This window comes from Halichondria panicea, chromosome 1, assembly GCF_963675165.1.
Source record: "Halichondria panicea chromosome 1, odHalPani1.1, whole genome shotgun sequence".
NCBI classification, from domain to species: domain Eukaryota; kingdom Metazoa; phylum Porifera; class Demospongiae; order Suberitida; family Halichondriidae; genus Halichondria; species Halichondria panicea.
Window position 1 is genome coordinate 1,959,781 of NC_087377.1, and position 26,697 is coordinate 1,986,477.

Sequence of the window (26,697 nt, forward strand, 5' to 3'; positions counted from 1 at the left end):
ATTGTGGGAAATTAGAAATTACTTGAAAAAACATGTCTTATAATTATTATTACAATCTACATGTACATCAACACATGCATGTTTTGTAATCTAGGAAATTAAACAGTCTATAAAAACATTCTTGTTGGGCTCAATCCTTTAGCTATGAACACTACGCGACTGACACACACTTACCAATACGGCATTTCATCTCTTGTGAGAGATACACCACAGTCTCCATATCTCCTCCCCAACACGCATAGTGAAATGCAGTCACGCCCAATCCTCCACTACCTTTCTCTATATCAGCTCCACCACTAACGAGTGCTCTAGTGATCTCCAGGTAGCCCCTCCAGCATGCATGGTGTACTGGAGGGCGTCTATTCTTCTTAAACACATCACACCACTCCTCATTCCAGTAGAGCTGGTGATTGGGGTTGGCCCCCTGTTTCAAAACGGACCTCACTTTGCTGACATCCTCATTGGATACAGCCTCCCACAGATCCCTGGCCAGCTGCTCCTGAACACTGCATGTACAATAGTGTGTGCATGTGTGTGTGGGTATAGGTACATTTTGTAGGTAGGTGTGCGTGTGTGACATGCAACAACAAATTGCTTACGTGGGTGTATCTGGCACAGTGTCCAGTCTCCTGTGTGATGTGTGTAGGTGTGTGTGTGTGTATGGTATGTGTGCATGTGTGTGTGGGTGGGTGTGTGTGTGGGACATGCAATTCAACAAATTGCTTACCTGGGTGTATCTGGCACAGTGTCCAGCCTCCTGTGTGCATGTGTGTGTGTGTGGGTGTGGGTGTGTCCATGTGTGTGTGTGTGTGTGTGTATGTGTGGGTGTATACAATGTACATTAATAAGCTCTTGTGAGCATTTATAAGCTCCACACTATAACAATCAGGTGGTGTCAATAAGGATTTAGTATAGAGGGGGAAATAAGGCGTGCTTTTGAAAAGTAACCAGAACATTTTTCTGAAAAAGGTCAACTGTTATTTCAATTATAATGAAATAACCCATTTTTGGTTGCCTGAATTGCAAAATTGCAATTCAGGCAACCAAAAATGGGTTATTTCAACCCATTTGTTTTTACAGTGTATACCCTGTTTTAGTATGTAACACTGCCAGCTATGGTCACTCAGTCATACAACTATAGTACACCTGAATTTTAGGGGGGGGAATTGGAGCCAGAGGGAGGATATCCCTGTATGACACCCTGACAATGATTAGCTATAATATTTTTATAGCCTATTAAAACTGTACTTTGCTCACGTTCTCCTCTCTGCTGGGGTCTTGAAACCGAGTTTCTTGCGAATCCACGGCACTAACCTGATGTGTGTGTGTTAGGGGGTCAAGTTTGTGTACGGACAATAATAATAATTATTACAATCAAAGTACTTCTTGATGCATGGTGGTATATGCAAGTTACTAGCTAGAGTAACACAACATGCAGAGCTTCCATTGATGAGCTCCAATTCTGATGAGGTGATTCCACCTCTGACTAATTAAAGGAATGATCCTCCCTCCATGCAATCACAAGGTCTACATGTTCACTCACCCTGAGTCTTCTCCAGTAGCCATCGAAGCTTTATTCAAACACTTGCCCCTTATTTCTCAGTGCAGTAAACATAACAAAGCAAAGTGCCACACCCTCTTTCTGGGGCCTTCCCCTACTAATTAAACTGATCTATTTTTAGATACACAATTATAATTATTTGAGTGGGTGTTGATAATGATTCACAGCCACCAACACTATACAGTCTGCCCTAAGACCCCCAAGTTTTCAGTATTTGCAAGACAAGACAGGAAATACATACCACAAGTATTTTAATGGGTTCATAAGGATGACATCACAAAAACATTGTTTTAATGAAATTCATAATTATATAATGAGATTCATAATGATGACACCCTACAACTCTGTCAGATTGTAGTGAAGGGTGATTTTTTCTGAATTTCCAAAGCTCATAACACAGACCATTTACTGAACTAGAACCTGTTACTAGGAGATAAATTAGTTCAATATGGAATGTATTGACTCAGCAAGTTTGGACTGGATTGAGATAGTGTGAACAGCTTGCACAAACTCTCAAAGTTAGCTCATTCTGAATAATCTCTGTGGTTGGTGGAACTCATGGCTGCATGTCTCCAGATGTGAATGGAACCAGAGACTGCCTAAAGTATCAACTAGTGCATCTGATGCATGTGCATGCTTAGCAGCAAGCTAGAAGGCTTGAAGTCATTCATGAAGTGTTCTATGCTATTGCCAAGTTGTGTATTTATTTCAAAGTTTGTGTAACTGCTTTGCAAACACCATTCATTTGTATGGCATTTACCTTGAATATGTTGTAATTTAGATCCTTTTGATTTGATCAACCAATTTTTAGCTTGCTACGTTGATGGTGAACAGCTTGCTCAAACTCTCGAACTTTCCGCAATCGTTTTCACAACTTAATGCCAGTTTGACCCAAATTCATATTTTAAAGTGTTTATCGTATGTTAAACTGTCTTATTATTACATATTTCAACTTAGATAGCTCTAAAAACCTTTACTTTTATCAGAAACAAAGAAAAACTGTTCTCATTAATATATTCATGAGGCAACTTGTAGCACTTCCTGTCTTACAACATTTGGGGTCTTAGGGCAGACTGTATAAACAATAGCACATTAATGGTGGTGACCTAGGTAACTAGTAACTACACAGTTCTCTAGTGAGCAGCTCTTGAAATCCTCCAGCTCTTTGAAAGGACAGACATCCAGTTTAGCTCTCATATATACCTACAGTGGGAAAACAAGAGAGTCTCAAGTGGAATATTGTACTCTTGTGTGTGTGTGTGTGTGTGGGGGGGGAGTAGGTGGGTGGATATAAATATAAGGTGGGTGAATTTTTGTCCACCGTTCGTGTTACTAGCTCAAACGAAATGCTCACTTAAATATACAGCCAACCTCAAAGTCTCCATTATAGACCTGTGCTAGCAGGCCACCCTCTATAATACAGCCGGCCTCAAAGTCTCTATAGCATGTGTTTGGACCTGTGTTAGCAGGCCACCCTCTATAATACAGCCAGCTAGGTTAATGGGCCTCAAAGTCTCCATAGCATGTGTTTGGACCTGTGTTAGCAGACCACCCTCTATAATACAGCCACTGTTGGTCTGCCCACAACTATACATACACAGGGTATACTAATAGTAAGGTACTCACAAAGACATTAGTGACATGGTTGGTGGTTCCTGTGATCCTGGACACCACCTCACACACTTGCCAGATACTGGGGACGAAGCTCAGGGTCAGAGGTCAACAGGTAGCCTACAAGGGAGGGGGAGAATACACGTATCATTAGAGCAATACACTTAAGGATGGCAGAGTATCATAGCACCTGTAGCTAGTGTGTGTTCTTAAATATAATTAGCTCTGAAAAAACAGGTCCAGTTCACAAAGAAAAAACCCCACTATTACAATAGTCTTAAACTAGATTTTATACGTATACCCAGTGGTACTGACTATAAGATGTGTGTGTGTGTGTGTGTGTGTGTGTGAGGGGATGTAGGGTGTGAGGGGGTGGAGGGTGTGTGTGTGTGTGTGTGTGTACATGTACCTCTCAAGTTATGCAGCTGGGTCTTGTGTGTAGGGAGAGTCTTCAGGAATGCTGTACTGAGCACTGACTATGGCTAGAGGGTTGTCACCAAAATTAATGGAGTATCCATGAAGCACAGCTTGAACAGTAGTACGCCCAGTGCCTGTGTGTGGGCAGGTGTGTGTTGTGTGAGGGTGTGATGATAATTATGGGTATTCAGTGTTCATTGAGAGCTTTCAAATGACTACCACTTAACATGGTTCAGTAAACGTGATTCAAGGAAATTCTCCACTCATCCCCACATTTACACAGACAGACCACATTCACAAAATGCAAACCTTATTACAAAAAACATAAGTCAACCACTAGCTACAGTGTACACAGTGGGACCACCCATAAAGAGGAATTTCTCCCCTTTCAGCCTTGTTTCTCAGTAAACATAATCATTGCTCAGATCCTCCCCCTTTTCAGAGAGGTGTCACATTCCACCCCTTTCACAGTACACAAAGCAATTTGGTTGAATGTCATTGAAAGGTCATAATTAGTGAAAGGTCACCTCCAATAGTACTGCCACATGTCCATCCATACATGCATGGATAAATAATTACACCATACTGTAGTTTAAAATACAATGACAAATGAAACCTCTCAGCCCATGCCAACTCAGCTAGCATATGGTTGCTCAATATTGACCTCCCTCCACCAAAGGTCTAATACATTGCTACAAGTCATCAACCATCTTTACCTGCACTTCCAGAGTTGAGCCAGCCTCCAGCTCATCAGTGTATGCATGGACTAACACACTAGAGCAATATCAGCAATCCCATCAAACTGCAGTCTGAAGGTGTACTCCATGCAGTGTATAGTTGCCCTCGTGCAGGGGTAGGCTGTAGAGTGGTCCCAGCTGGCAGTCCATCCACCAATATCACATTGATACTGCCCTTGTCATGAGTACACCAGTACAGCCTCTGGACCATAGATGAGAGGAGGGAAGTTAGCTGTATAGGTAAAGTTGACATGCAGTTAGCAATTGCAATAAGTATATACCCAAGTGGACTAAGTGGTGGTTTTAGAGGGCAGTACCTTGACCTTGTATAATCCCTTATACCTGCACATACTCTTTCCTCAGATCAGGACATGAATTCTTGTGTACCATTGGGTACATTGCTAAACCTCACATGAACAATCTCCTACAACTGAGATAAGCTAATTGCAAACCACATTAGTTATTATACACGTACTTGTATTATAGCCAGACAATAACACACATAATTATACGTATCTTCACAGCCCAACACTGCGTATACACTCTACGTATATGGAACAGATAACGAACATGCAAGCCTCTTATCAAACTTTATATTTCTCACAAGTTATGATGCAGGATGATGCTGCCCACCCGGGGTACCTGTGTAGGGCTGAGGAATTGATGGACACAATAAAGACAATAGACTACCATCATGCACGCAGGTACACTACCACCCACTCCACTCATCACACACCACCCACTACATTAGTAATGTATGAGTACGCAATGGGGGACCATACATTACAACAAAGGGAGCTAGAGAGCTAGTCCATAGATAAAGTATCTGGGTCCACTCAATAAGACCTGACACTACTCACCCTAGCATTGTCCAGCTCCCTCTGCAGACTAGCCACCATATCCACCAACATTAATCAGGACTGCAATGCATGATCCTCCATCGTTCGCGCTCTAGCCTCGAGACCAGCCGTTTGTTATAAGGAAAGGTTGATCTCGAGGCTACTCGCGCTCATGCCTGCCTTCTCTGATTGAGGCTATGTGGTTAACAAGAAGCTGCAACTGAAGTGATCCCGTACCCAACAACAATGGTAAAGGGTCACTAAACTAGAAAGCTGAAATGAAATTTTGCCAAAAAAGTATAAAAATAGAAGGTGATGGTATATATACATGTATACACACACACACAGGACACAGAGCATTATAATAGTCAGTACTTATAGTCAACACAGAGTCAGTTCTTTACTTGACATTCTTGCATGCTTCTTTACTTGACATCAGTTCTTTATTCGTGCCTTTCAAGTAGCTCCAGTATCTGTATGAAAGCATGAGCACAGCACAATAAACTAGAGCCTTATAAGCAAAACATTGCAATAAAACACTGTGTGCAATGAAAATAGGGATCAGATTTATGAATATTCCAGTAATATCTGTTTAAAAACATGAGTGCATGATTTAGGAGCCCTCAGGGCTAGTAGAACCATCAAGTACTTAGAATGCTGTATACTATTATTGCATGGCACAACTGCATGACGAGCAAGTTCACAAAGTTAATAAGGTAACTCACATGTATCCTTGACACAGGCCTTGTGAATGCTGCGAACTGCCTCTCCGTCCTCAATCTCTGAGGCAATTTCCACTAATCGACCGTAAGTAGCTGTTGAATTCAATGGATTGAATTGGAGAATATTTTTACTCTTCCACTTCTTTAGAGCAGCGAGGAATTTCCCTGGAATACCAACAAATGTGTGATCGATAGCACCAATCTCAGCATCACTGAGGCCCAGCCTGTGCTTGTATCTGTCATAGCCAGCAATCTCGGTAGACAACTGGAGAAGAGCATCATCCGAGCACTCACTACTCAACTGAGCTGCAGTCGCTGTCACTATCGTCTTATGTGGTTGAACTGTACAGATCAAAATACAATTATTTCCAATGACATGCAACGGCACGTAGTGGCAATACTCTGAAATGTACACCAAATACTTTATCACTGTCACATGAGACCCCATACACAATACAACTGTCAAGGCTATAATTGAACATTGCTTCAATTTAGATTGCTATACTTGTACAATAATGATGTCATGAATAATTATAGTGATCACATTAATTCCCAAGTTGTTCCCTTAATTAGCTTATTACCAATGCATTATGATTTAATTAAATCTCACTTTTCATTGGCTATGTGTACAGAGGACTTCTGCCAACCAACCTGAAATCCTCTGTACATGTATATGTAGAGAAGTACATTTGTATCCTCAAGCAAACTATAGTTTGGGCAGAATATTGGCAGTACATGGAATGCTGTGGTGAACCCATACAAATGTTATTATTGCTTTCACTTCATTTGAAATGCAAACCTTAATTATTAAGTCACCACTAGCTATTTGCATTGTCCTAATACAAATCTATTTTGTAGCTCTTTATCAAAATATGTGTTTAAATTAGCGATAAGTCAACCACTAGCTACAGTGCACACAGTGGGACCACACTATAGGCTCTGTACACTAGCTACAGTGCACACAGTGGGACCACACTATAGGCTCTGTACACTATAGCTACAGTGTACACAGTGGGACCACACTATAGGCTCTGTACACTAGCTACAGTGCACACAGTGAGACCACACTATAGGCTCTGTACACTAGTCTACAGTGCACACAGTGGGACCACACTATAGGCTCTGTACACCAGCTACAGTGCACACAGTGGGACCACACTATAGGCTCTGTACACTAGCTACAGTGCACACAGTGGGACCACACTATAGGCTCTGTACACTAGCTACAGTGCACACAGTGGGACCACACTATAGGCTCTGTACACTAGCTACAGTGCACACAGTGGGACCACACTATAGGCTCTGTACACTAGCTACAGTGCACACAGTGGGACCACACTATAGGCTCTGTACACTAGTCTACAGTGCACACAGTGGGACCACACTATAGGCTCTATACACCAGCTACAGTGCACACAGTGGGACCACACTATAGGCTCTGTACACTAGTCTACACACTGCATGTCAATTAGAGTAGCATTTTTGCAAACAAGGTGAAAATGGTTTTTAGTGGAACAGCTGTCTACCCCTGGGCCCATACACGCAGACATTCTACTTTCAAAGGACTATAGAATATTTGCATATACACTAAATTGGAATTCCATGTAGTGGGACAAGACAACAGTCTGGCTACCGATCAAAATTATCTCCGTAAAAATACAATTATTGGGGTCACAGATGTCACAGCTGAGTGGAGAGTGGAGTGGCAGGGCTAGCTGGATGAATGTGAGGGATCATGGGATCATTGTGACAGGGCAATGGACCGCTACTAAACCCTAGTTATCAGTCAACAGCTGGAGCTTTATTTCCTACAATGCATAGCGGGAAATTTTTGCTGGTGCAATTTGGCTCCAGAGCCCTCAGCAGAAAGTTACGTGGGTTCTAATGCCAGGAAACCACACCCACCAATAGCTTTGCATGTGAAATACCGGTGCATGGGAGTTTATCCCAGTTTTAAATGCTCTGCCCTCGAAAAACGACGAAAATTTCCCGCTATACGGTACTTGTTATCAATACCCCATTTTTAATAATACATGTGCAATGTATGCTAGCTGTGACAGGGCAATGGACCGCTACTAAACCCCAGTGATCAGTCAACAGCTGGAGCTTAATTAATATAATGAAGTTGATTGTTTCCCAGATGCTTGTTATCAATAATTATCCCGTCTTTGCTATATACAAAAGTACAGCTAGCATACATGTACATGTACATGTAGGTCCTAGGTGTGTTTTTTTACGTCAAAATCAGTACAGCTTAATTGCTTTTTTAGTATTTATTTGTATGCTAGCTGTACGTTTGGATCGACGTCAAATGATATTTCGGTCTCCCTTATTCCATTAAATAATGTGTGAAAAATTGATTAACTATTATAGTGTGGGAAGTAGGGAGGAGGCACAGTGTACTATAATAATGCTTTTCTAACTCCCTAAAAATTCTATTCACAAATTTTGAGACAGTTTGCTCAATATAATCTCAAAAGCCCAATGCTATGTCAACAGTTTATAACAAGAGAGCACAGTTAGCATACAAACAGCGTCAAATACAACAAATACAAGTTTTGCTGTTTTGGATGCTCCCATTAGAGGGAGTGTTAGCAAACGTGCTGTACAAAGTTTATTCTAATCTTCACTGTCAGTTTTGAATCTGAGGCCTCAATTCACTTATTAGTTCTACTGCACGCTATAGCTGTACCTTAATTTGTAATTATTTCCCCCCACACACACACAGCACACCCACACACACACCCCACACACATACACACACCCCACACACACACACCCCACACAGCCTGTACCTTTGGGTCAACGTTAATAATCTTTCTGTCTCGTTTATTCTTAAACAGCAGACCTGAGGCGTTGTCTGCAATCCTGTGTGTGCGTGCGTGGGGGGTGTGTGTGTGTGTGCGAGTTATATCAAACAATCACAAACAAAGTGTCCGTGTACAATAATCATGTCAACTAATTATGTACGACGAGACCAAAGGGAGCAACTGTATAATTGAGTAGTGCTATGGCGCCCTACAGACTAGGAGGGCACTCACTAACTGTAGTGTTCCAAACACACGTTATAGGCTATCAAACTTTGCTGTGAAAATAAATTATGTTCTGAAAAAACACACACTTTAATTATTATAGCCCCACGCTTTCTTTTATAATTTGTGCTCGTTGATCTAAGTTATAGTTAGAACATGGGCATGAGGTATCTATGTGTTATAGTGTCCCAAAGCTCGAGGGCTTCTATTTAAACCTATTGGCTACTAGAAATGCACTAACTTAGCAACAGTCAACCTATATAAACAGCCAACCTAGCAACTGCATCATTATTCTTTTGAAAACTAATATATAAAGTTGACATCTCTGTGTCTCTACTAAATCTGTGGTCTCTATTCAAGTCAACCCTGTTCCTCCACCTCAGTTTGATGGACAAAATTATAGTCCTAGCTCCACCCACAAAACGAAAACATCCAGCTCCTCCCCCAGTTTTGCAGCAAACAAGCCCAGCACACTTCCCAAGAAACGAGCGACTCGTACTACTCTCACAAAGCGAAAGGAAGACACCTATAAGCTATAATTTGCAGCAAACAAGCCCAGCAAACGAGCGGCTCCTACTCTTGAACAAAGCGAAAGGAACTTTAGGAGAAGAAGCCAAACCTAGAATCTCAGCACTTCCATACATCCAGCTCCTCCCCCATGCAGCCTTGCAGCAAAAAAGCACAGCACACTGCCCAAAAAACGAGCGTCTCCTACTGCTTTCGAACAAAGCCAAAAAAAGAAACTAGAGCTTCTCTCTTTCATTCTAGTTCTGTTATTATAATTACTAGACAAAGCATCTACATGTAGCTACAATAATTTTTACATGTGTATCTTCTTGTAAATCACAATACAATGTACAATGTTGTAGTTTGTAGCCCAGAGCAATCTATAGTACTGGTACTATAGCTCATAGTTCCCTGCTAAATACACTCAAATGGAATCTAAGGACACCATAATATTATTGTAGCACTACCAAACAGCTACTAATAAAATAATTAGCTTTTTGAAATTGGACGTTCCCAACACAAGTTATAGCCCTTCAAAGAAAAACTACGAAAACATGACGACATGTAATTAATACATATTTTGGCAACCACCTCTTATATATTATACCCACGTACTTCATATTTCTCACACGTACCTGATAATTAGGAGTGGAGTTGGACGAGGAGAAGTTAGTGTCCCAGTTATAGAAGCTCAAGTCACTGTGTCTAGGGAGCAGCTTCTTCCGTGACGAGAATATGGGATCAAAATCGTCCACCTACAATTATCATGTACATGTATAATACCACATAGAAAGTTTTCGTATCAAACGAAAATTAAAACGACGGAATTATTCTACTGCAAGAGATTCAATGCGTCACTATCCTAAGCTGTTGAGCTGTACTTAAAATACTAAATTGGTAGTTACGAAAATTACCCGCTATACGGCAGTTAGATCATTGGGGTGAGGTATAATTTTATGTTATAAATACATGTTAGGATCAACCACCTTTATTACTGGTAGTACCTTGAGTCGATGTGCGTAGTCAATGTATCCTGATATCTCCTATACTTATTGATTGAATGGCAGGGAATACTCAGACCATCGAAAGAATTGCAAGTTGATATAAATAATTATGCTATTATTATATACTTGCAATGAGCTCCTCAATCAGAAAGTTTCAGTTCCGCTTCTTTGTAGGACACATAGATGACGATACAGCGCTAATTGAAGCGAAGCTATCAAAGGACCGATTGGTGAGTAACTTAGCATCCGATGACTTGATAAATTATAAATGTAATGATTAGATTTGTTGAATGTACACAAATTAAAGATGTCAACCGCGAGATGCTGTAGATGTAGAACTGGCACCCGTCAGTCGTGTGTGTGCCAGAAGAAAGGCAGCCCCTGCACATACTGCCCCCCAGGGTCTTCGTGCAGGTTAGTCCCTATATAGTAGATCTATTCTAGTGGGTAGGGGGAAGCAGTTAATTGTCTCCACCCTCGACCTCACTTCCGCGATCACTTTAAATCAACTAACGTAAATGTTGATTATCTTTTTAACATTAGTATAATTATGTATTAGAAAATGGAAATAGCGAAAAAATAATTGAAATAATTATCAAAAACGGTACCTTTATAATTATTATCACCGTGTTATCTTATTCTATTGTTTTGGAACTTCTCCAACTTGTACTTATTGTGTTTCATTTTGGCTAGTTGAGTTTACCATTGTTTATTCCATTCCTAAAAGGCATTAACAAAATTGAACAATAGTTATGTACTGGGACCCCATGATGAAAATGCTGTGCTTGCAAGAGATATGAAGGTACGTTGGGGTAGAATGGCAACTGCTTATATAGAAAACGGGATTGCCGTTTCTCGTTTCATGCCTTTTTTACGTACTTAACCACCTTTGCAGCAAACCACAATGAAGCCCTGAAAACAATGGGAGAAGAGGAATTCAAGAGGGGCTTGGGACTGACTAGGTAGCCCTATAGTAAAATACTAGTATAACCTGTTTGGTTGTCTGGTTTGATGTCTGACAACTGCTCTACTGTTTGGTGGCTTCGCGTTGTGCAGAAGTTGTTTGACTGGTGAGTAGTTTGTTCATAGTGGAAAGTATGCCATTCCTTGAAGAGAAACATGTGCAACTTTTGAGATCTAGCGGCCTTGTTGGAAAAGTGCGGCTTTCCACTGATATGTCTCAAGATGACTATAAATTATGGCCACAGTGTCATCACATCCAAGGGTAGGTGGGTATGCAGAAGCAAAGGAAACACAACATTTTTTGTAAGACAGAGCCTTGATACCTAAATCAGACGCGTGAGCAGAGATATAGAGCAATCGCCTAAGGTACATAAATACTTCCTAAGATGAAGACTTATACTGACTGAACTACTTCTATATGCAGACGAGTGCACGAGTTGCACAGATATACAAGGAGTTGCTGTAATTTTCTTACACTTTGTGGTGTAGTTCAAAAAAGTTCAAAATATGGAAAAAGACGAAGTTACAGTAAAAATCTAAAAGTTGAACATTATAAATTATAAATGTCAGGCCATATTAGGATGCCAAGTTGTATTACCATCACTAGGCACTTGTGAAAAGAAAATTAAAGAAACTGCATGCTATGCAGGTCATCAAGAGATTGTGACTTACTTGAGGAGGTTCGATGTAGCACTGGTAAGTGATGTCGTTATAATTATTAATTTTTGTATATTAATAATTGGTATTGGTAGACCTATAGCTAGTGAAAAAATGTTTAGAGATAAATTGCAAATTTGCTATACCATAAATGTTATAATTATTATTATAATAATAAGATCAGGGAGAGCAAGGGTGATGCTGCCAAACTCGGATATTAATTTTGAAAAGAGTAAATTATACTGTCAGAAATGTGCTTGCTTGCATATAGCACAGCGGGCAGTGAAGAAATATTTCTTTTTACAAGAATAAAGATCTATTAATTATAAATTATCACTCTACTCAAGAGGTTAAGTATTTACCCTAGTTCATTATGATGCCAAATTTAAAAGCTCTTTATATACTGTGTACACTTTATACTATAGACAGTTTAAAAGAGACGCGTTCACAGGGTGGAAGAATTTATGCAGGCAAGTAACTCAGAGGCTGCAACTTACAGAGCTCTTGTGAAACTAATCCAGATTATAAAAAACAATTATAGTACTATAATTATATACATTCAATCGTATGCTCGAATTTCGATTGATATACGAACGAGTAAATATGACATTGCTCGTAAAGTGTTCAAACAGTGCCAAGAGAATGGTAACATAAATTAAGACGATCCTTTCCTTAAATTCCACTTGAGTGATGGCAATCTTCACTGATTCTCTCAACAACCAATCTTCTGATTCAAGTTAATAACAACTCCAAAAACTAGTAAATGCAGTTAAAATGAGAACAGCTTTATTATACAACGATAAGCACAAAAATGTTCCAGTTTAAAATGGTTGGCTCCAGCCATGGGTTGTAGTCAGGCACGATTTACACAGCCAAAAATCCACAGGGCGTGTCAGGTCCGTTACATGTCCGTTACAGGACGTTTACCACATCCTGATACGGGACCGTTGGGTAGACACTACTAAACAGGCCGTTCACATACAGCCTGTAAACAGCCCGTACAAACGGCCTGTATTCAGCCTGTATCACTGTTCTCATGCACAATTTAATAAGCTAGTATATCATGCTTCAAAAGGTCACAATTCAAAGACAAAGAAGACAAGAACAAGATATATTAATTTCTGTTCAGCTACATTATATAATTATGTCTCTCATTATCATGTCCGTGTCTTCACATCCCACGGTGGCACTGCAGATAAAAACAACCAGTTGAACCGTACGTTAACGCCACATAAGTATACTAACTTACTGTATTTATATTCGTCTTGTTTTTGTGCAGATACACAAAGATAGACTCTGAGGAGAAGAGGCTGGGAATTGTACAAAAAATACACCACTGCTTACCGGCGTACTATGAAGTCAGCTTGAAGGGCCGTTCTTCATCTCCGAGATAGCTCGCCAGCTGTACACTAATAATACTTATTCACATAGATTAAACTAAGTTGCTTACCAGGCAATTGTTGCATTCTCTTTATCATTTGTCTAAAAACTTCAATCTATGAGGCATATAATGCATCACCAAACACATACAAAATAATGGCACTTACCTAACACATCCAGACTCCAACTCGGCATGCCAATAAAGAAATCTATTAAATAACATGTGTAACGAGTGCTAAAGATGAAAACAATAAACAAACCTTGAGTTTTGCAACATCTGAATAAGAGTTAGGAGATTAAAAGAAGAACACACCACTGTGAATAATCTTACCGGCGTACTATGAAGTCAGTCAACAGCTTACAGTGTGCTGTACACATTACAAGGGCTCTTTTTCATCTCGAAGATATCTCGCAACTGTACACCAATACGCTATTCACACAGATTACATAGTTGCTGAATTTTCTTACCAGGAAACTGTTGCTTTATTTTTAGTTCATTCTTCTGACAACATCTAGTGTCTACAGAAGCAATAACGTATCACAAAACACAATAGAACAGTGGCACTTACGTAATTAGTCCAGACTTCAACTCGGCAGCATTATCTAAAGTCAATTTGATCGCATGTTTAATATGTGAATGCTAGTGAAAGAGAATAACAAACCTGGGAGCATTCTTCAACACCTCTTTATCAAAAGTGAAAAAACTTCAGATGGGAGCCTACGATGAGGAGGATTATTTCAAAAAGGAAGCAAAACGAAACGTTTACCTTGTAAAATTGGCCGGTGTTCCAGCTTCAAGTCCATAACAACGTGCAAACCTGAATTTATAAACATACAGTAGAGGTGAAATTTACAGACCTTTGCTGCCAACTACACTAGAGGTCAAATTCACTACAGATTTGAAATAGCTGTGGAACTAGAGGAACACAAACTGCTATGAGAAAGTTCAATAAAAATAATATAACTGTTATAATAACATGCTGCTACAGCTTCACCTTTTTCTGTTCACAGGTAGACTAATAGTAATGGACTGTATAGTCCTCTTCAAGTTGTCTTTTTGGACCAGCAGCTCCTCTTGTGACAAGCAGCAGGATTTTTCTTAGAGCTCTGTCTGTCTCATTCTCTTTTTGTAGTCAGGTGACGTCATCCTGCCCCAAGCTAGCGCATGCGCATAAGCTACAGGACGTGGGTGCTACGCCCTGATACAGGCCTGTATCCACGGGCTGTAAACAGGACGTGGGCTAACGTCCTGTTTACAGCCCGTGAGAACGGCCTGTATACAGGACGTGGGTGGGCTACATCCTGTATACAGGCCGTTCACGGGCCCGTAACGGCCCGTTTTCAACTAACGGCCTGAAACGGACCCGTGGATTTTTGGCTGTGTAAGATATAAAATGAGGACTGTAAAAGAAATCGTGGCAGTGGGAAGTGGCCTTCAAGAAGGGCTGAAAGCAGTGGGCAGCGGAACTCAAGAAGGCGGTTCTTGTGTCAGCCTATAGGCATGGTGATTGGTTTAGTAGTACACGTCTATTATCGTTACGTGCAGACATTGAATATGAGTAAACGAGCTGGAGAGTGCGACTATTAGCGACATTCGATTATACGTGTCTAAATAATGCAAACATTCATTTACGTGGTATATTCGTTTTGTGAGATCTTCACCAAAAAGATGGTTGTTGCGGTGCTCCAGTGCTCAAAGCGCCGCCAACCAAACAGCAAACTATATTTATGCAGGCAACAGGAAGTGTCAGCGTAAGTATATAAGATATAAAGATAAACTGTCACGTCTATATCCAGGATTGTACTACATGTATCATAGATAATAGAGCACAGAAAGGGATTGGAAACGTAATGATATTCATAGCATTCTTGGTTCATATGCGTGTCTCCATCACGTGACCAATTAATGGTGGGGATTTAATAGAGTTACATGACAGGTGGCAATAGTTTAATATTCCTATGGCATGCAAGCAGCAAGCTAGTCTCCAGGCACAGGCTAGGCAGAAACAGTCACTGGTAGTACTGCAGCAAGTGAGCTTGATTACCAATATCTGTGGAAAAAAATTGTGGCAGTGCTTGCTCAGGGCCAGGGAGACTTAAATCTCAAACTGTGATCGATGTTTCAAGGTGCAGCTCAGGAGTTGGCCAAGATTGAAATAAATGAGAAGAACACCATTACTACTTTGTTCGATGTATGACGGCACTAATAAATATCTAGACTGGATGTCAGCAAGAGATGGAACCTGTGAACAATAGCAATAACGAAATTGTTACCATTAAGTTTACCTTTTCTGATACGGAATCATTGTGATCATTGTGTATGTGTGCACTGTTGGGCTGGTTTTGAGCCTTCAAGACCCTAGTCGGTGCCTTTCAGCATTATTACATTTAATTTACCAAACGTAAACTGTCTATGTTCCATCAGTATTACCTACACATACATACGTACATGTACATGCAGGACATTTTAATGTTGTGATCTCTCAGAGTATTTATATGTTAATCTTTATTAACCATGCATTTCTACAACCACTTCTTAGCAAATGAGACTCCTTAACACTTGTTCTTAATCATTTGCAAGGTCAGGAAAACTCCACACAGCAACCAATGATTCTGCACTGATTTACTGTTACAACTGGTCCTTAAACATGTATTTGGACTAATCAACAAGACAGTGCAACACAGTGCTGTCAAATGAACCTACTCTTGTTTCTAAAAATGTACAGAAAACTTTAATAAAGTTCTAAAAACTCCACAAGTATATTGTAACACTTTGACTCTCTACTAACCTTTCTTCATAGAGGTTTTCCTGCAGAAAACAGAGATTTAACACTGGTATAGCACACATAAGATGATTGCGGGGGTGGCTACACAGTTTTGTGGTCTAAAGCAGATTCATAGCCATCCAATTGTCAAAAGAGTAGAATAGTAAACAAACAATTAACACTTGTAACCGCGAGACACGCATACGACACAGCTGCAAGATGTCACTACGTGGGTTGTATACTGGGTCACGTGAACGTTTCCAATCCCTGTCTCTATTATCTATGCATGTATGTACAAAATAATATACAAATGTACGGCTATAATTTTAGTCTATATAATTATAATTATTATGGTAAAACCTGCTAAGCCCACATCATTGACACCTCAGATCTACTTGTGGATAGCACTGATTCTGGTAGACTAGAAGAATCACGAGTACAGTTGGATGAGCTTCTGGTGGAGGATAAATTCACTGGAGTACCCCTACTAGTGTTTGCAAATAAACAATACCTAGGGATGGCTTTAAAAGCTGATGATGTAAGTGTACTATTCCGTTTATTCTAGCTGAGAGTAGACCTTAGTTACATGACTGATGTACCTACAAGAATTGTGTGATCATCATTTCATTCCCCACAGATCAGCAACGATATGAAGCTATAGCTGAGCTGACTGACAGACGATGGCAGATACAACCATGCTCGGCCAAAACTGAAGAAGGGATTGCGGTGAGTAGGACACTTAGCCCTAGCTATCAGCGAGAATATTAGAATATTGTACCATTGAGTCTGGTTTTGGGTACCATAGAGCTGTGCCTATTGGAATTATTATACGTACTAGGTAATTGTACATGCTTTGATGTTTACTCACTGTAAAGGGTAGATGGTAAAAAGTGAGTAGTTGCTAATTTAAGTATAATACCAGACTTAGACCAACTGCAGTACTTACAGCATGCATTTGAGAGCAGTATACATACATATACAATGTGCCATGAATAACTTTGATCTCAACATGCATGATGGGATAGACTGGGTACTCAAGAGTGTAAAGGCATCGTCTAAAAACTAATCTGCTTCCAATCATAGGCATACCCACTGAACACTTGACTTACATGTACATCATAAGTTATGTAACCTCGATAAAAATCCATGAGTTTGAGTTCTCAACTGCGCTTCAGTGTTTGCCAATATCTACACTAACACATTACAATGTACAGATCCTGCCTTCTACTAGCCGTACATAATTAAGATGCATGTCTGAATCTAGTCTCATGACACACAGCAGAAAGGTTGCGAAGAATAGCAAGAATCAAAATCACTTTGTAACTTATGTTTACTGAACTAATACATTGTGTCATTTCTGTAAGTATACTTTAATTCAGAATAACGGCCATGATTTGTGGGCTGGGGGCTTAAAGAATTCAATAATAATAACTCCAAAAACTAGTAAATGCAGTAAAAATGAGAACACAGCTTTATTATACGACAAGCACAAAAGTGTTCCAGTTTCAAATGTATATAATCAACCAGAAATTTTTGCATTTGGCGACAAATGAATTTCAGCTGCAATCAGTCAGAGATGAGCAGAAGTCAAGATTAAACGTCAGGGTGAGAATTTATAGTAACCATGGCAATATGCCAATTCAAAAGGTGAGGGGCGCCAAAATTAAAAATAGCACCAATGTTTTTTTTTGCTTGATTTTTAGCCAGGTTGAGCCACAGTATCGCATGAGGTCAATAATACCACACAGCACAATTATCAAATTAAAAATCACCAATAATATAGATAAGAATTGCCTCTTTGCGAAATATTAGGCTCCCCAAATTTACCTGCTATAATTATGGTAGGCACTGTTTAGGAAGTTTCTACGTGATTTTGAAGTCTAAAGGGATATAGTTGTAGTATCACGAATGTCTGAATTATTTATTTATTTGCCTTTATACCATGAAAATACTTTTAGAACAACCACCCCCGTTCAGAAAACTTCCAAGCAGCTACTACGAACTCCCCCGGTAAGTTTTAGTTTGTTGGATTGTTTAAAGGGGTCATGAGGGAAGTCGACCACAGCACTTGTCCTCCTACTGTTGCCATAAGAATGAACTGGACAATTGCTAATTAACCACACAATAGCATTGGCTTTATTGGATCTAGCATTTCCTCCATTGTTGTCCTTACAACATGGGGTTACGTTAACACACCAATGTCACTCAGTATCCTATCTGATTTAAGACATGCAATAGTGCAAGGCGTAGCAATTTTAGACAAGTATAGGAGGGCTCAGAGGTTGGCAAGGTGCAACTCTTATTAATGTAGGCTACCACCACGTGTGGAAATCTTTCAAAAACCGATCATCTTCAACTATAGCTCTGGTCTTCAACGTTTTCCATTTTGATGGAAAGATTATATACTAACATGCAGGAGGGGGATTCCAGCTCTCGAACCCCCTATAGGCATTATACAGAGGATACTTTACTATCTGCAAATTCTTAATTTCAAAAGCTATATAAATGGCATCAGGCTTTCATTCTGAGAATCCATATGAAAAATGTTCCCTATAGGGGGACCCTCTCCAAACTTCCTTTATATTCAATTTACCTTCTCCCAAACAATAAAACAGATAGAGCACCCTGACAGTCATACACTTTGCCCATAACACTTGTTCTGAGTGTGTACCCCATCAAAATCAATCATATAATTATGTATAAGCATTGAAACATCGAGAGCGTTTCTTCTCTATGGAATATTCTAACAATGATGAACAAACTTAGATACCTTGCAGTGGGACATTACTTTGCATGCACTATTGGACAGTGAATGGGCAAAGTGTAATATCTGTATTTATTTCACCTGATACGTACAGAGCTCAGTCGAAGGAAGAGAGACAGTCACACTACTTTCATTTCTGTCACGATCTTGATAGCATAGAAACGGGAAACGAACTTGCAAGCAACAGACCATTATTATTTCATCAGTCTGCAGATGTGCATGAATATTCAAAGTGATAAGTGTTCAATGCTGTCACAAAGCACTATATACACATGCAGACACTAATTATGCACACTGTACTCTCTCCACAAAACCACAAGTGACTGTGCTAAACCACACACATAAGACAATACCTACTTCTCACAACTGAGGGTTGTCTCAGAGTCCAGGGGAGTGCCCAGGTGGTAACCAACAGACAATAACAACAGGACATGCAGGTGTTATCCAAAACTTCATTGAACTCCCATCATACTGTAGAGACTCTTGTTTACAAATTTCAATGGCATTGGAGTGACTACCCCTTGGGAAACAACCTAGCTCCAGTACACTCTTGCAGAGTTAAGACCTGCATGGGAGAAAAAAGAATATAATTAATTATATATTGTCACTTGAGTTAATTTAAAAGTATTACAACAATTATGCTTCATGCATGAAATTATGCTAAATAACTATAGCTACAATCATAAGACTATAATTTTATACGGAATAATATTCCTCACTTGTCTAACGTGTGCTTGCTTCCAACACTGCACTGTTCAGTCCATATAATGATATAGAGCTTGTATTGCACCTCCACATACGCATGCAGTAGTCAGTCTCGCTGTGTTGTCACTAAGAGTTGAAATGTGAAAGACATCTGCAAAACAACAGTGATCGTTAGCATGCAGTTTTATAGAACATACTGAATAATGTTCCTTCACTTGTATTTGACTCACTTGTTTATTTGAGTGCTTCTGTTAGTAATCTAGTGCTGTGTATCTGCTGGCACATTCAGCAGTCGGTCACATCAATCTCGCTGGTTTGTGTTGTCAATTAAGAGTTGAGACATCTGCAAAACAGCAATAATTGTTAATAGGTTGCAGACTGAAATGTTGCAGAATGCAGAATGCCGAACAGCAACAACTCACGCTTGCTAGTTACATACATAAAATAATTATTAGCACAAAAGTTACTATGATTATACCCACTATAGGTACACAACAATCCACTTACCAGTCGCTTAGGCTGGAAGAACAAGCCACCATGTTGGAGTTTCTCCACAGAGTTGAATTTCAACCACGAGGTTTAGTCGCGATCCCAGGCTGAGTTTTCGCTTTTATAACGGTTAGGCAAACAACTAGTTGTTTGCCTAATCGTTATAAAAGCGAAAACTCGGCCTGGGATCGAGGCTATCGCATGTGCAGAAATAGTGAGCCCCACCCCCTTCTTCTGAGACATCTTCAGGTTTCAGGCTGGAAACAGAGTTGCTGAGAATGAGATTTAGAGAATTGTTAGGGTTTTCTGAGCGAGCAGAGTTCTTTAACAGCTACAAAGATGACTTCAACTTTGATGTTGTCAGCAGGGAAGACAGTGAGGTGAGTCTATAACTATTAATTTTTAGGCAAATATAAATAAATGCTCAAATTCTTTGGCCAGCTGAAGGATGAAGAACTGAATTTCTATCGAGATAGTCCTGACAGCTTCTACATTGTACCATTTGCTGACGCCCTGGACTTGGTTCAGAGCAGATAAGTGGTCATCAAGAGTGTAAGCTTCCATTCTGCAAGCACTGTGTGTCTGTGTGTAACCTACCGTCCCCTCAGGGCACTGTGTACATACCCGTCAACAATGAGGAAATAATTGCTCGTTTGGTGTGCAACAAGTTCAGACAGAAGCTTTCTGAGGAACTAGTGGTAAGTAAAACACACCCCTCTCTGTACCCATCATCTACTTCATTTCTTCTTCCCCTGCAGAAGACCCGCAATCACCTACCAGTGGTGGATGATGATGAGAGGATTGCCCCCATGCTCAAGACCATCAAACATCGCTACCTTGGTGAGGACTTCTCCAGTGTGGGAGAGAATCTGCAGGGAAGCATCTCACTGGCCCAGATTGACTCCGTGAGTCTTTGTGCATGTGCTTCAGATTAGTTAAATAATTAACCATGGCTTGCATTTTTGTTGTACAGCGTAGATTTGTGTGTACGTGTGGTTATTATATAGATTCCCTATATAATTTGTGTAGGTCTCGAAGCAGTCCTTTCCTCCCTGTATGAGACCCTGCGCAAAGAACACCATCTGAGGCACTTCGGTCGTCTACAGTACGGACTGTTCCTCAAGAGCATTGGACTCACACTGGACCAAGCTATGGCCTTCTGGAGAGCAGAGTTTGTCAAGAAAATGGAACCAGAGAAGGTGTACACTATTATAGGCACATGTTGTACATTTGATTTGGTGTTGATTTGTTTTTGTTCCCACAGTTTGAGAAGCAGTATGCATACAATGTGAGACACAGCTATGGTAAAGAGGGCAAGAGGGCCAACTATATACACTCCCTACAGTTGCCTCAAAATCATTCTCTCCAACAATCCAGGCCAAGGAGACCATCACGGTGAGCTCACCTACAATACTCTTGTACTCTCTCATACTTGTCTGTATATAATTATAGGGTGTCCTTTTCGTCACTGGGATGATAGTCACATTCGACAGATGCTCACCACTCATGGAGTTTCACATAAAGGAGTCACTAACATCACCGCCTATATCTGAAGGATGACCACTACCAACTAGCCTGTCAGAAATACTATGAGATCACTCATGCTGTGAGTTAATAAATCCTTCTGCTGTTTTTATTTGTTTATAATACTGGTTTGTCATTTCAGATTGAAGCTGCCCCTTTCAGTTTGGAGCACCCCTCTCAGTATTTCCGGGAGAGCCGAATGCAGCGTGGGGACACTGGTGGTAAACAAGAGACAAGACTGCCAACTGTAAAGACTGAAGTGAAAGCAGAGGATGATTTTTGTGGAGATATATCAATTCAAGACATGCAGAACTTTAAAGAAGAAATGGACCAATTCTAGCTATATATTCTACCACCAGTTATATCCTACCACCTGTATGTATATACCACATGCTCTCTAGTAGTAAACACTCTTTGATCCGCTGTGTATACGTTTTTGTGTTGCGTGTGCCACTTGCACTTGTCATTAGCGAAAGATCAGTTCTCTGAGTCACTATACTATAATGACAAGCAGAGCAGATCCTATAATTATATAATCTACTCAGCCAATTCAGTCAGTGCTAACGTTTAAAAAAAAAAAGCGGTCTGGCCAGAAACTGCTTAGGAGGTAAAGTACTACTTTTTAGGGTAGCATAAGTACTACTTTTGAAGGTAGCATAAGTACTACTTTTTAAGGTAGCATAAGTACTGCTTTTGAGGGCAGCATAAGTACTACTTTTTAAGGTAGCATATAAGTACTGCTTTTGAGGGCAGCATAAGTACTACTTTTGAAGGTAGCATAAGTACTATAAGTACTACTTTTTAAGGTAGCATAAGTACTGCTTTCGAGGGCAGCATAAAGTACACTACACCTAGCAGTGCATACTGAGAGTTACAGAACTCCGGATAAAGTAGCGCTCTGATGGCAGATGCCAGTTTCCCGACACCCACCAACCACCAGCTCCGGAGCCCTGTGAATAACCCAAGCGCTACTTTGGGTCACCGGAAGTGGTTTGTATAAAGTGGGCAGCTAGGGAATCTGATGGTCTGTGTCTCATAAATTAGCCGCCCTTTCTAAGTCTCTTATTCCCCAGAAGCTAATTAATTATGGGTAATTAATTATACTTGACCTAGCCTAATTATACTATCCCTTCACGACTCACGAGTGGACATCTTGCAACACCATGGCAACCAGATAGAAAATAGAGGGAGAAAGATGAAAAACGTAGTCATCACCAGAACATAATTATAAGTAAAAGTGCTCACATTAACTGTTATTTGTTTGCATTCTATGTTAGATAGTCGTATAATGGCTAAATGCAGCTAGTGATAGCCAATCAATTCAGGGTTCGTCATTCTCTTGTGGGTGTGGTCTGTCAATCCAATCACCAATGGGCAACGGTCGCTCCCAAACACCTCCTTACGAATCACCACATCAATTACATGAGGGAGGAGCCACTCAGACACCACGAAATAATCCAGTCTCCTGAAGAAAAAGAAATGTGATCATATTAAACAGTAATGTACTTAATGGCCACTCTTAACCATCTACGATATAAAAAGCCCACCTCCTACATACCTTATTTATCGAACAGCAAAAAATATAATTGGTACTATAATAATAATTTATACTGATCCAAGTTTCCATTCTCAACTGCTGATCCAATTTATCTTTGTTCTTCACTGAATCTATTGCTCATTGTTACTGATGGCTGGTCGAGGTATTCTGCCACGCCACTATGTCTGCCTATAGGAAGCAGTTTAAAATAGCTTAATTATGAATGTACAATATCGGCAATGCTAACGCTGATGGCATGTAATAATTATTTCAATGTACTTGATGTGTTATAATTATTTTGGAAATTGTCCGGGTATAATTGGAACAGATTTTTATAGAGCATGTGAAGTGTCTGGAATAATTAGAACAAGCAAGCAGCTGCATGCAAGATAGCTAAGTTTAATAGAACACTGTGCGATTGAATAGTTGCACTAGCTATCTAAAACTAGCTATCTAACTGCAGCACTCTAAGTCTTACTTGCCGTCTGTGAATGTAACTCAACTTTTCAAAGTATTGTCCGGATATTTAGAACAAATGTAATATTAAAGCACTGGACGGTGTCCGTTGTATTAGAACAACGAAAATTGCCCAAAAGAGAGTCCGGGGTAATTAGAAGTGTCCTATAAATTAGAAGATAATAATTATTATACGGTAATTATAATGGACAAAAAAGTGCATTTGGGCTGCAGGGACAATCAAAGATGACATCAGTGCTTTGGCCCCACTAGCGTGAGTCATCATAATTATAAGCTAGGGTATAGATTTAAAAAATGATGTAAGTTTAATGTGCATGTTCCTGTTGTGCTGGCACACACTTTGTCACAGGTGAAACTCCAGAAAAGAGTAGTATGTTATATAGAAACAGAGTATAATATTATATTCATATATCATCCCATCCTATGGGTTAGGGTTGCAAAAATATTATGCTCTGTTTCTATATAACACACTACTCTTTTCTGGAGTTTCACCTGTGACCAAACAGCTGCAGAAGCTGAGAAGCTATAGCGGCCAAACCTGTTGTAATCAAAGAAAAAAGAGTAAGTTTTAATAGTTGGCACCACATTCGCCACATTCGCAAAAGTGTCAGCTGACAATGACGTATACAGGGGAAAAATAATTTTAAAAATGATGTAAATTAATGTGCATGTTCCTGGCACACACTTTGTCACAGGTGAAACTCCAGAAAAGAGTAGTATGTTATATAGCATAATATTATATTATGCATAATTTATATGTACCTTAAGGTGACATATTTTCGCGTGTATTAATTTCTGCTATTTCTGCGATTGAGAGTAAAATCGCAAAAATTAGTACTCGCAAATAATTGGCCGCCCTCTTGTTTAATGTATCCAGATCGACATTTCGCAAAAAATTATACCGCAAAATGTACAAAACTGTAAAAACGCAAACAAATCTACCTGTGAAAATATGTCACCTTAAGGTATATAGATTGTGCTCATCCCAGCCCAGGGGTTCGCCTTTGCCACCCTAAAAAGCAAAGCCACGGCTGAGAAGGCTATTGAAGCCAAAACTATTTTAATTAGTTTGGATTCGTTACTTTCAAACAAAAGCAGCAGCAGAGAAGGCTATTGAGGCTAAAAGCATTATAATTAAAGAAAAAAGAGTAAGTTTTAATATAGTTGTGTGATGTGCTGGCTTGTATGCACTTTGTTCACAGATTGAAATCAGAGTAACAACTTCACGTGTAGTATTATTATTAGTTAATCATTATAAAAAGGGCCTCATCTTCTCTAGTGCTCTCTCCGGCATGGCATCAGTAAACTGCTGCAGGTGCACGACTGGGAGCTGCAGAGGATGTGTGCCTACCAAATGAGTTGTGTATAACTGCCAACAACGACACAATCTGAAGACAGCACCGGCCTCTAGATCTATCCTCTATCAGCTAGCTTCTAGATGGTTTCCAATTAACAAAGTTTTGCAGATGCATAACTGGCACATGCCTCAACTGTGTATGTGCCCGGGGAGGTAGGCCATGCAACAATTTCCTTCCTGGAGCCCGTGGCAATTGCACCAATAAGGTTAGTCTATCCATAATGATAGTTATAGCTGCATTTAAAAATAATACAAATGTACATAGGAGGCCTCCCTATTGGTACCACAACAGGGATATCAGGAATGTTTTGCACCCACCAGTGTGAGTCAAAAATCTGGCAAAAAAGCAACAAATAAAAAAAATATGTTTTCAATGACGGAAGTTATGATGTGCTGACCGTGCACACTTGTCCACAGGTACGTGGAAATTAAAGTATAAGAATCAATTATGTATTATCCAGACAGTCTCGATCCCAGAAGTGTCATCGATATCCTCTAATCAAGAAACGACTAGTCGATGAAATAATCAAAGATGACGTGAGTTCGGGTTGATTCATTTATGCAATCCTCAGTAATCCTATATTCAGGACTTCAAGCAGCAGCTACGGTTGAAAATGGGTGATAACTTCCCAAGCTGTTTACAACGTGCTGTTGTCGCACCTTCCTTATCTATTGAAACAAGAATAAGGCATTTGGATAAAGATCTCTCAGTTCTCTGATTCGTAAGGTTTCAATTATTTGCAAGTTATTTCTCAGAGCCAGAGTGAACAGAAGAATGAATGGATGATGGAGTGCGTGTATAAGTTAGTGACAGTACAAATTGTCACTGACATTCCTTTTTTACTGTTCATCATAATTATTCAGATATTCTATGATCCAAGTTCTCAACTGAGCGAAGTTCAACTCCATGTGGCAAAAACATTCGAACCGGAAAGGGTTTTTTAAACATAATTATTGTGACACACAACGAAGAAAATGTGGAACCCATAAGTCTGCTCTTGTTAACTATGGCACTTATATGTACACGTCTATTATCGTTACGTGCAGACATTGAATATGAGTAAACGAGCTGGAGAGTGCGACTATTAGCGACATTCGATGATACGTGTCTAAATTATATAATGCAAACATTCATTTACGTGGTATATTCGTTTTGTGCAGATCTTCACAAAAAGATGGTTGTTGCGGTGCTCACTCAAAGCGCCGCCAACCAAACACGAAACTGTACTGCCTCCAGTGTTACATGCAGGCGACAGGCGACAGGAAGTGTCAGCGTAAGTATAACATATAAATAAACATAAACTGTCACGTCTATATAGCGCAGCACATCATAAGTTATGTAATCTCGATAAAAATCCATGAGTTTGAGTTCTCAACTGCGCTTCAGTGTTTGCCAATATCTACACTAACACGTTACAATGTACAGATCCTGCCTTCTACTAGCCGTACATAATTAAGATGCATGTCTGAATCTAGTCTCATGACACACAGCAGAAAGGTTGCGAAGAATAGCAAGAATCAAAATCACTTTGTAACTTATGTTTACTGAACTAGTATTGTGTCATTTCTGTAAGTATACTTTAATTCAGAATACCGCGATTTGTGGGCTGGGGGTTAAGAATTCAATAATAATAACTCCAAAAACTAGT

At 39.8% G+C, this 26,697-nt stretch overlaps 2 protein-coding genes, 1 long non-coding RNA gene and 1 pseudogene across 9 annotated transcripts in view; 2 read left to right on the plus strand and 2 right to left on the minus strand.

The window, feature by feature from the left end:
• Nucleotides 1-1,618, minus strand: part of LOC135352115 (uncharacterized) — a 70,713-nt gene extending 69,095 nt beyond the window's left edge. Inside the window, exons 1-5 of one of the 2 annotated variants that reach the window (XM_064551291.1) lie at nucleotides 1,544-1,618; nucleotides 1,258-1,314; nucleotides 728-757; nucleotides 600-629; nucleotides 175-506 (exon numbers count right to left, since the gene is read on the minus strand). In XM_064551291.1, coding sequence (XP_064407361.1) covers nucleotides 175-506; nucleotides 600-629; nucleotides 728-757; nucleotides 1,258-1,314; nucleotides 1,544-1,566 — 472 coding nt within the window. In that variant the 5' untranslated portion in view covers nucleotides 1,567-1,618. The remainder of the gene's footprint in view (nucleotides 1-174; nucleotides 507-599; nucleotides 630-727; nucleotides 758-1,257; nucleotides 1,315-1,543) is intronic. The other variant, XM_064551297.1, reaches the window with a different exon arrangement.
• A 7,619-nt stretch (nucleotides 1,619-9,237) lies between these two features.
• Nucleotides 9,238-26,697, plus strand: part of LOC135332379 (uncharacterized) — a 50,694-nt gene continuing 33,234 nt past the window's right edge. Inside the window, exons 1-5 of the mRNA XM_064527716.1 lie at nucleotides 9,238-10,660; nucleotides 10,712-10,844; nucleotides 11,158-11,232; nucleotides 11,326-11,759; nucleotides 11,818-12,089. Coding sequence (XP_064383786.1) covers nucleotides 12,032-12,089 — 58 coding nt within the window. The 5' untranslated portion in view covers nucleotides 9,238-10,660; nucleotides 10,712-10,844; nucleotides 11,158-11,232; nucleotides 11,326-11,759; nucleotides 11,818-12,031. The remainder of the gene's footprint in view (nucleotides 10,661-10,711; nucleotides 10,845-11,157; nucleotides 11,233-11,325; nucleotides 11,760-11,817; nucleotides 12,090-26,697) is intronic.
• Nucleotides 13,118-20,250, minus strand: LOC135332842 (uncharacterized). 6 transcript variants are annotated; one of them, XR_010393654.1, is made up of 15 exons: nucleotides 20,172-20,250; nucleotides 19,895-20,007; nucleotides 19,679-19,815; nucleotides 19,317-19,524; nucleotides 14,198-19,166; nucleotides 14,093-14,148; nucleotides 14,000-14,033; nucleotides 13,899-13,949; nucleotides 13,762-13,845; nucleotides 13,691-13,707; nucleotides 13,598-13,639; nucleotides 13,501-13,546; nucleotides 13,395-13,452; nucleotides 13,300-13,346; nucleotides 13,118-13,239 (listed from the first exon to the last, which is right to left on the minus strand). It is a non-coding gene; the product is annotated as an uncharacterized LOC135332842 (long non-coding RNA). The 6 variants fall into 6 exon arrangements; XR_010393652.1 differs by having other exon boundaries at nucleotides 13,691-13,845; XR_010393650.1 differs by having other exon boundaries at nucleotides 13,598-13,845; nucleotides 14,198-14,248; nucleotides 14,426-19,166; nucleotides 20,172-20,243.
• LOC135342522 (DNA primase large subunit-like) lies at nucleotides 20,432-22,219 on the plus strand (annotated as a pseudogene).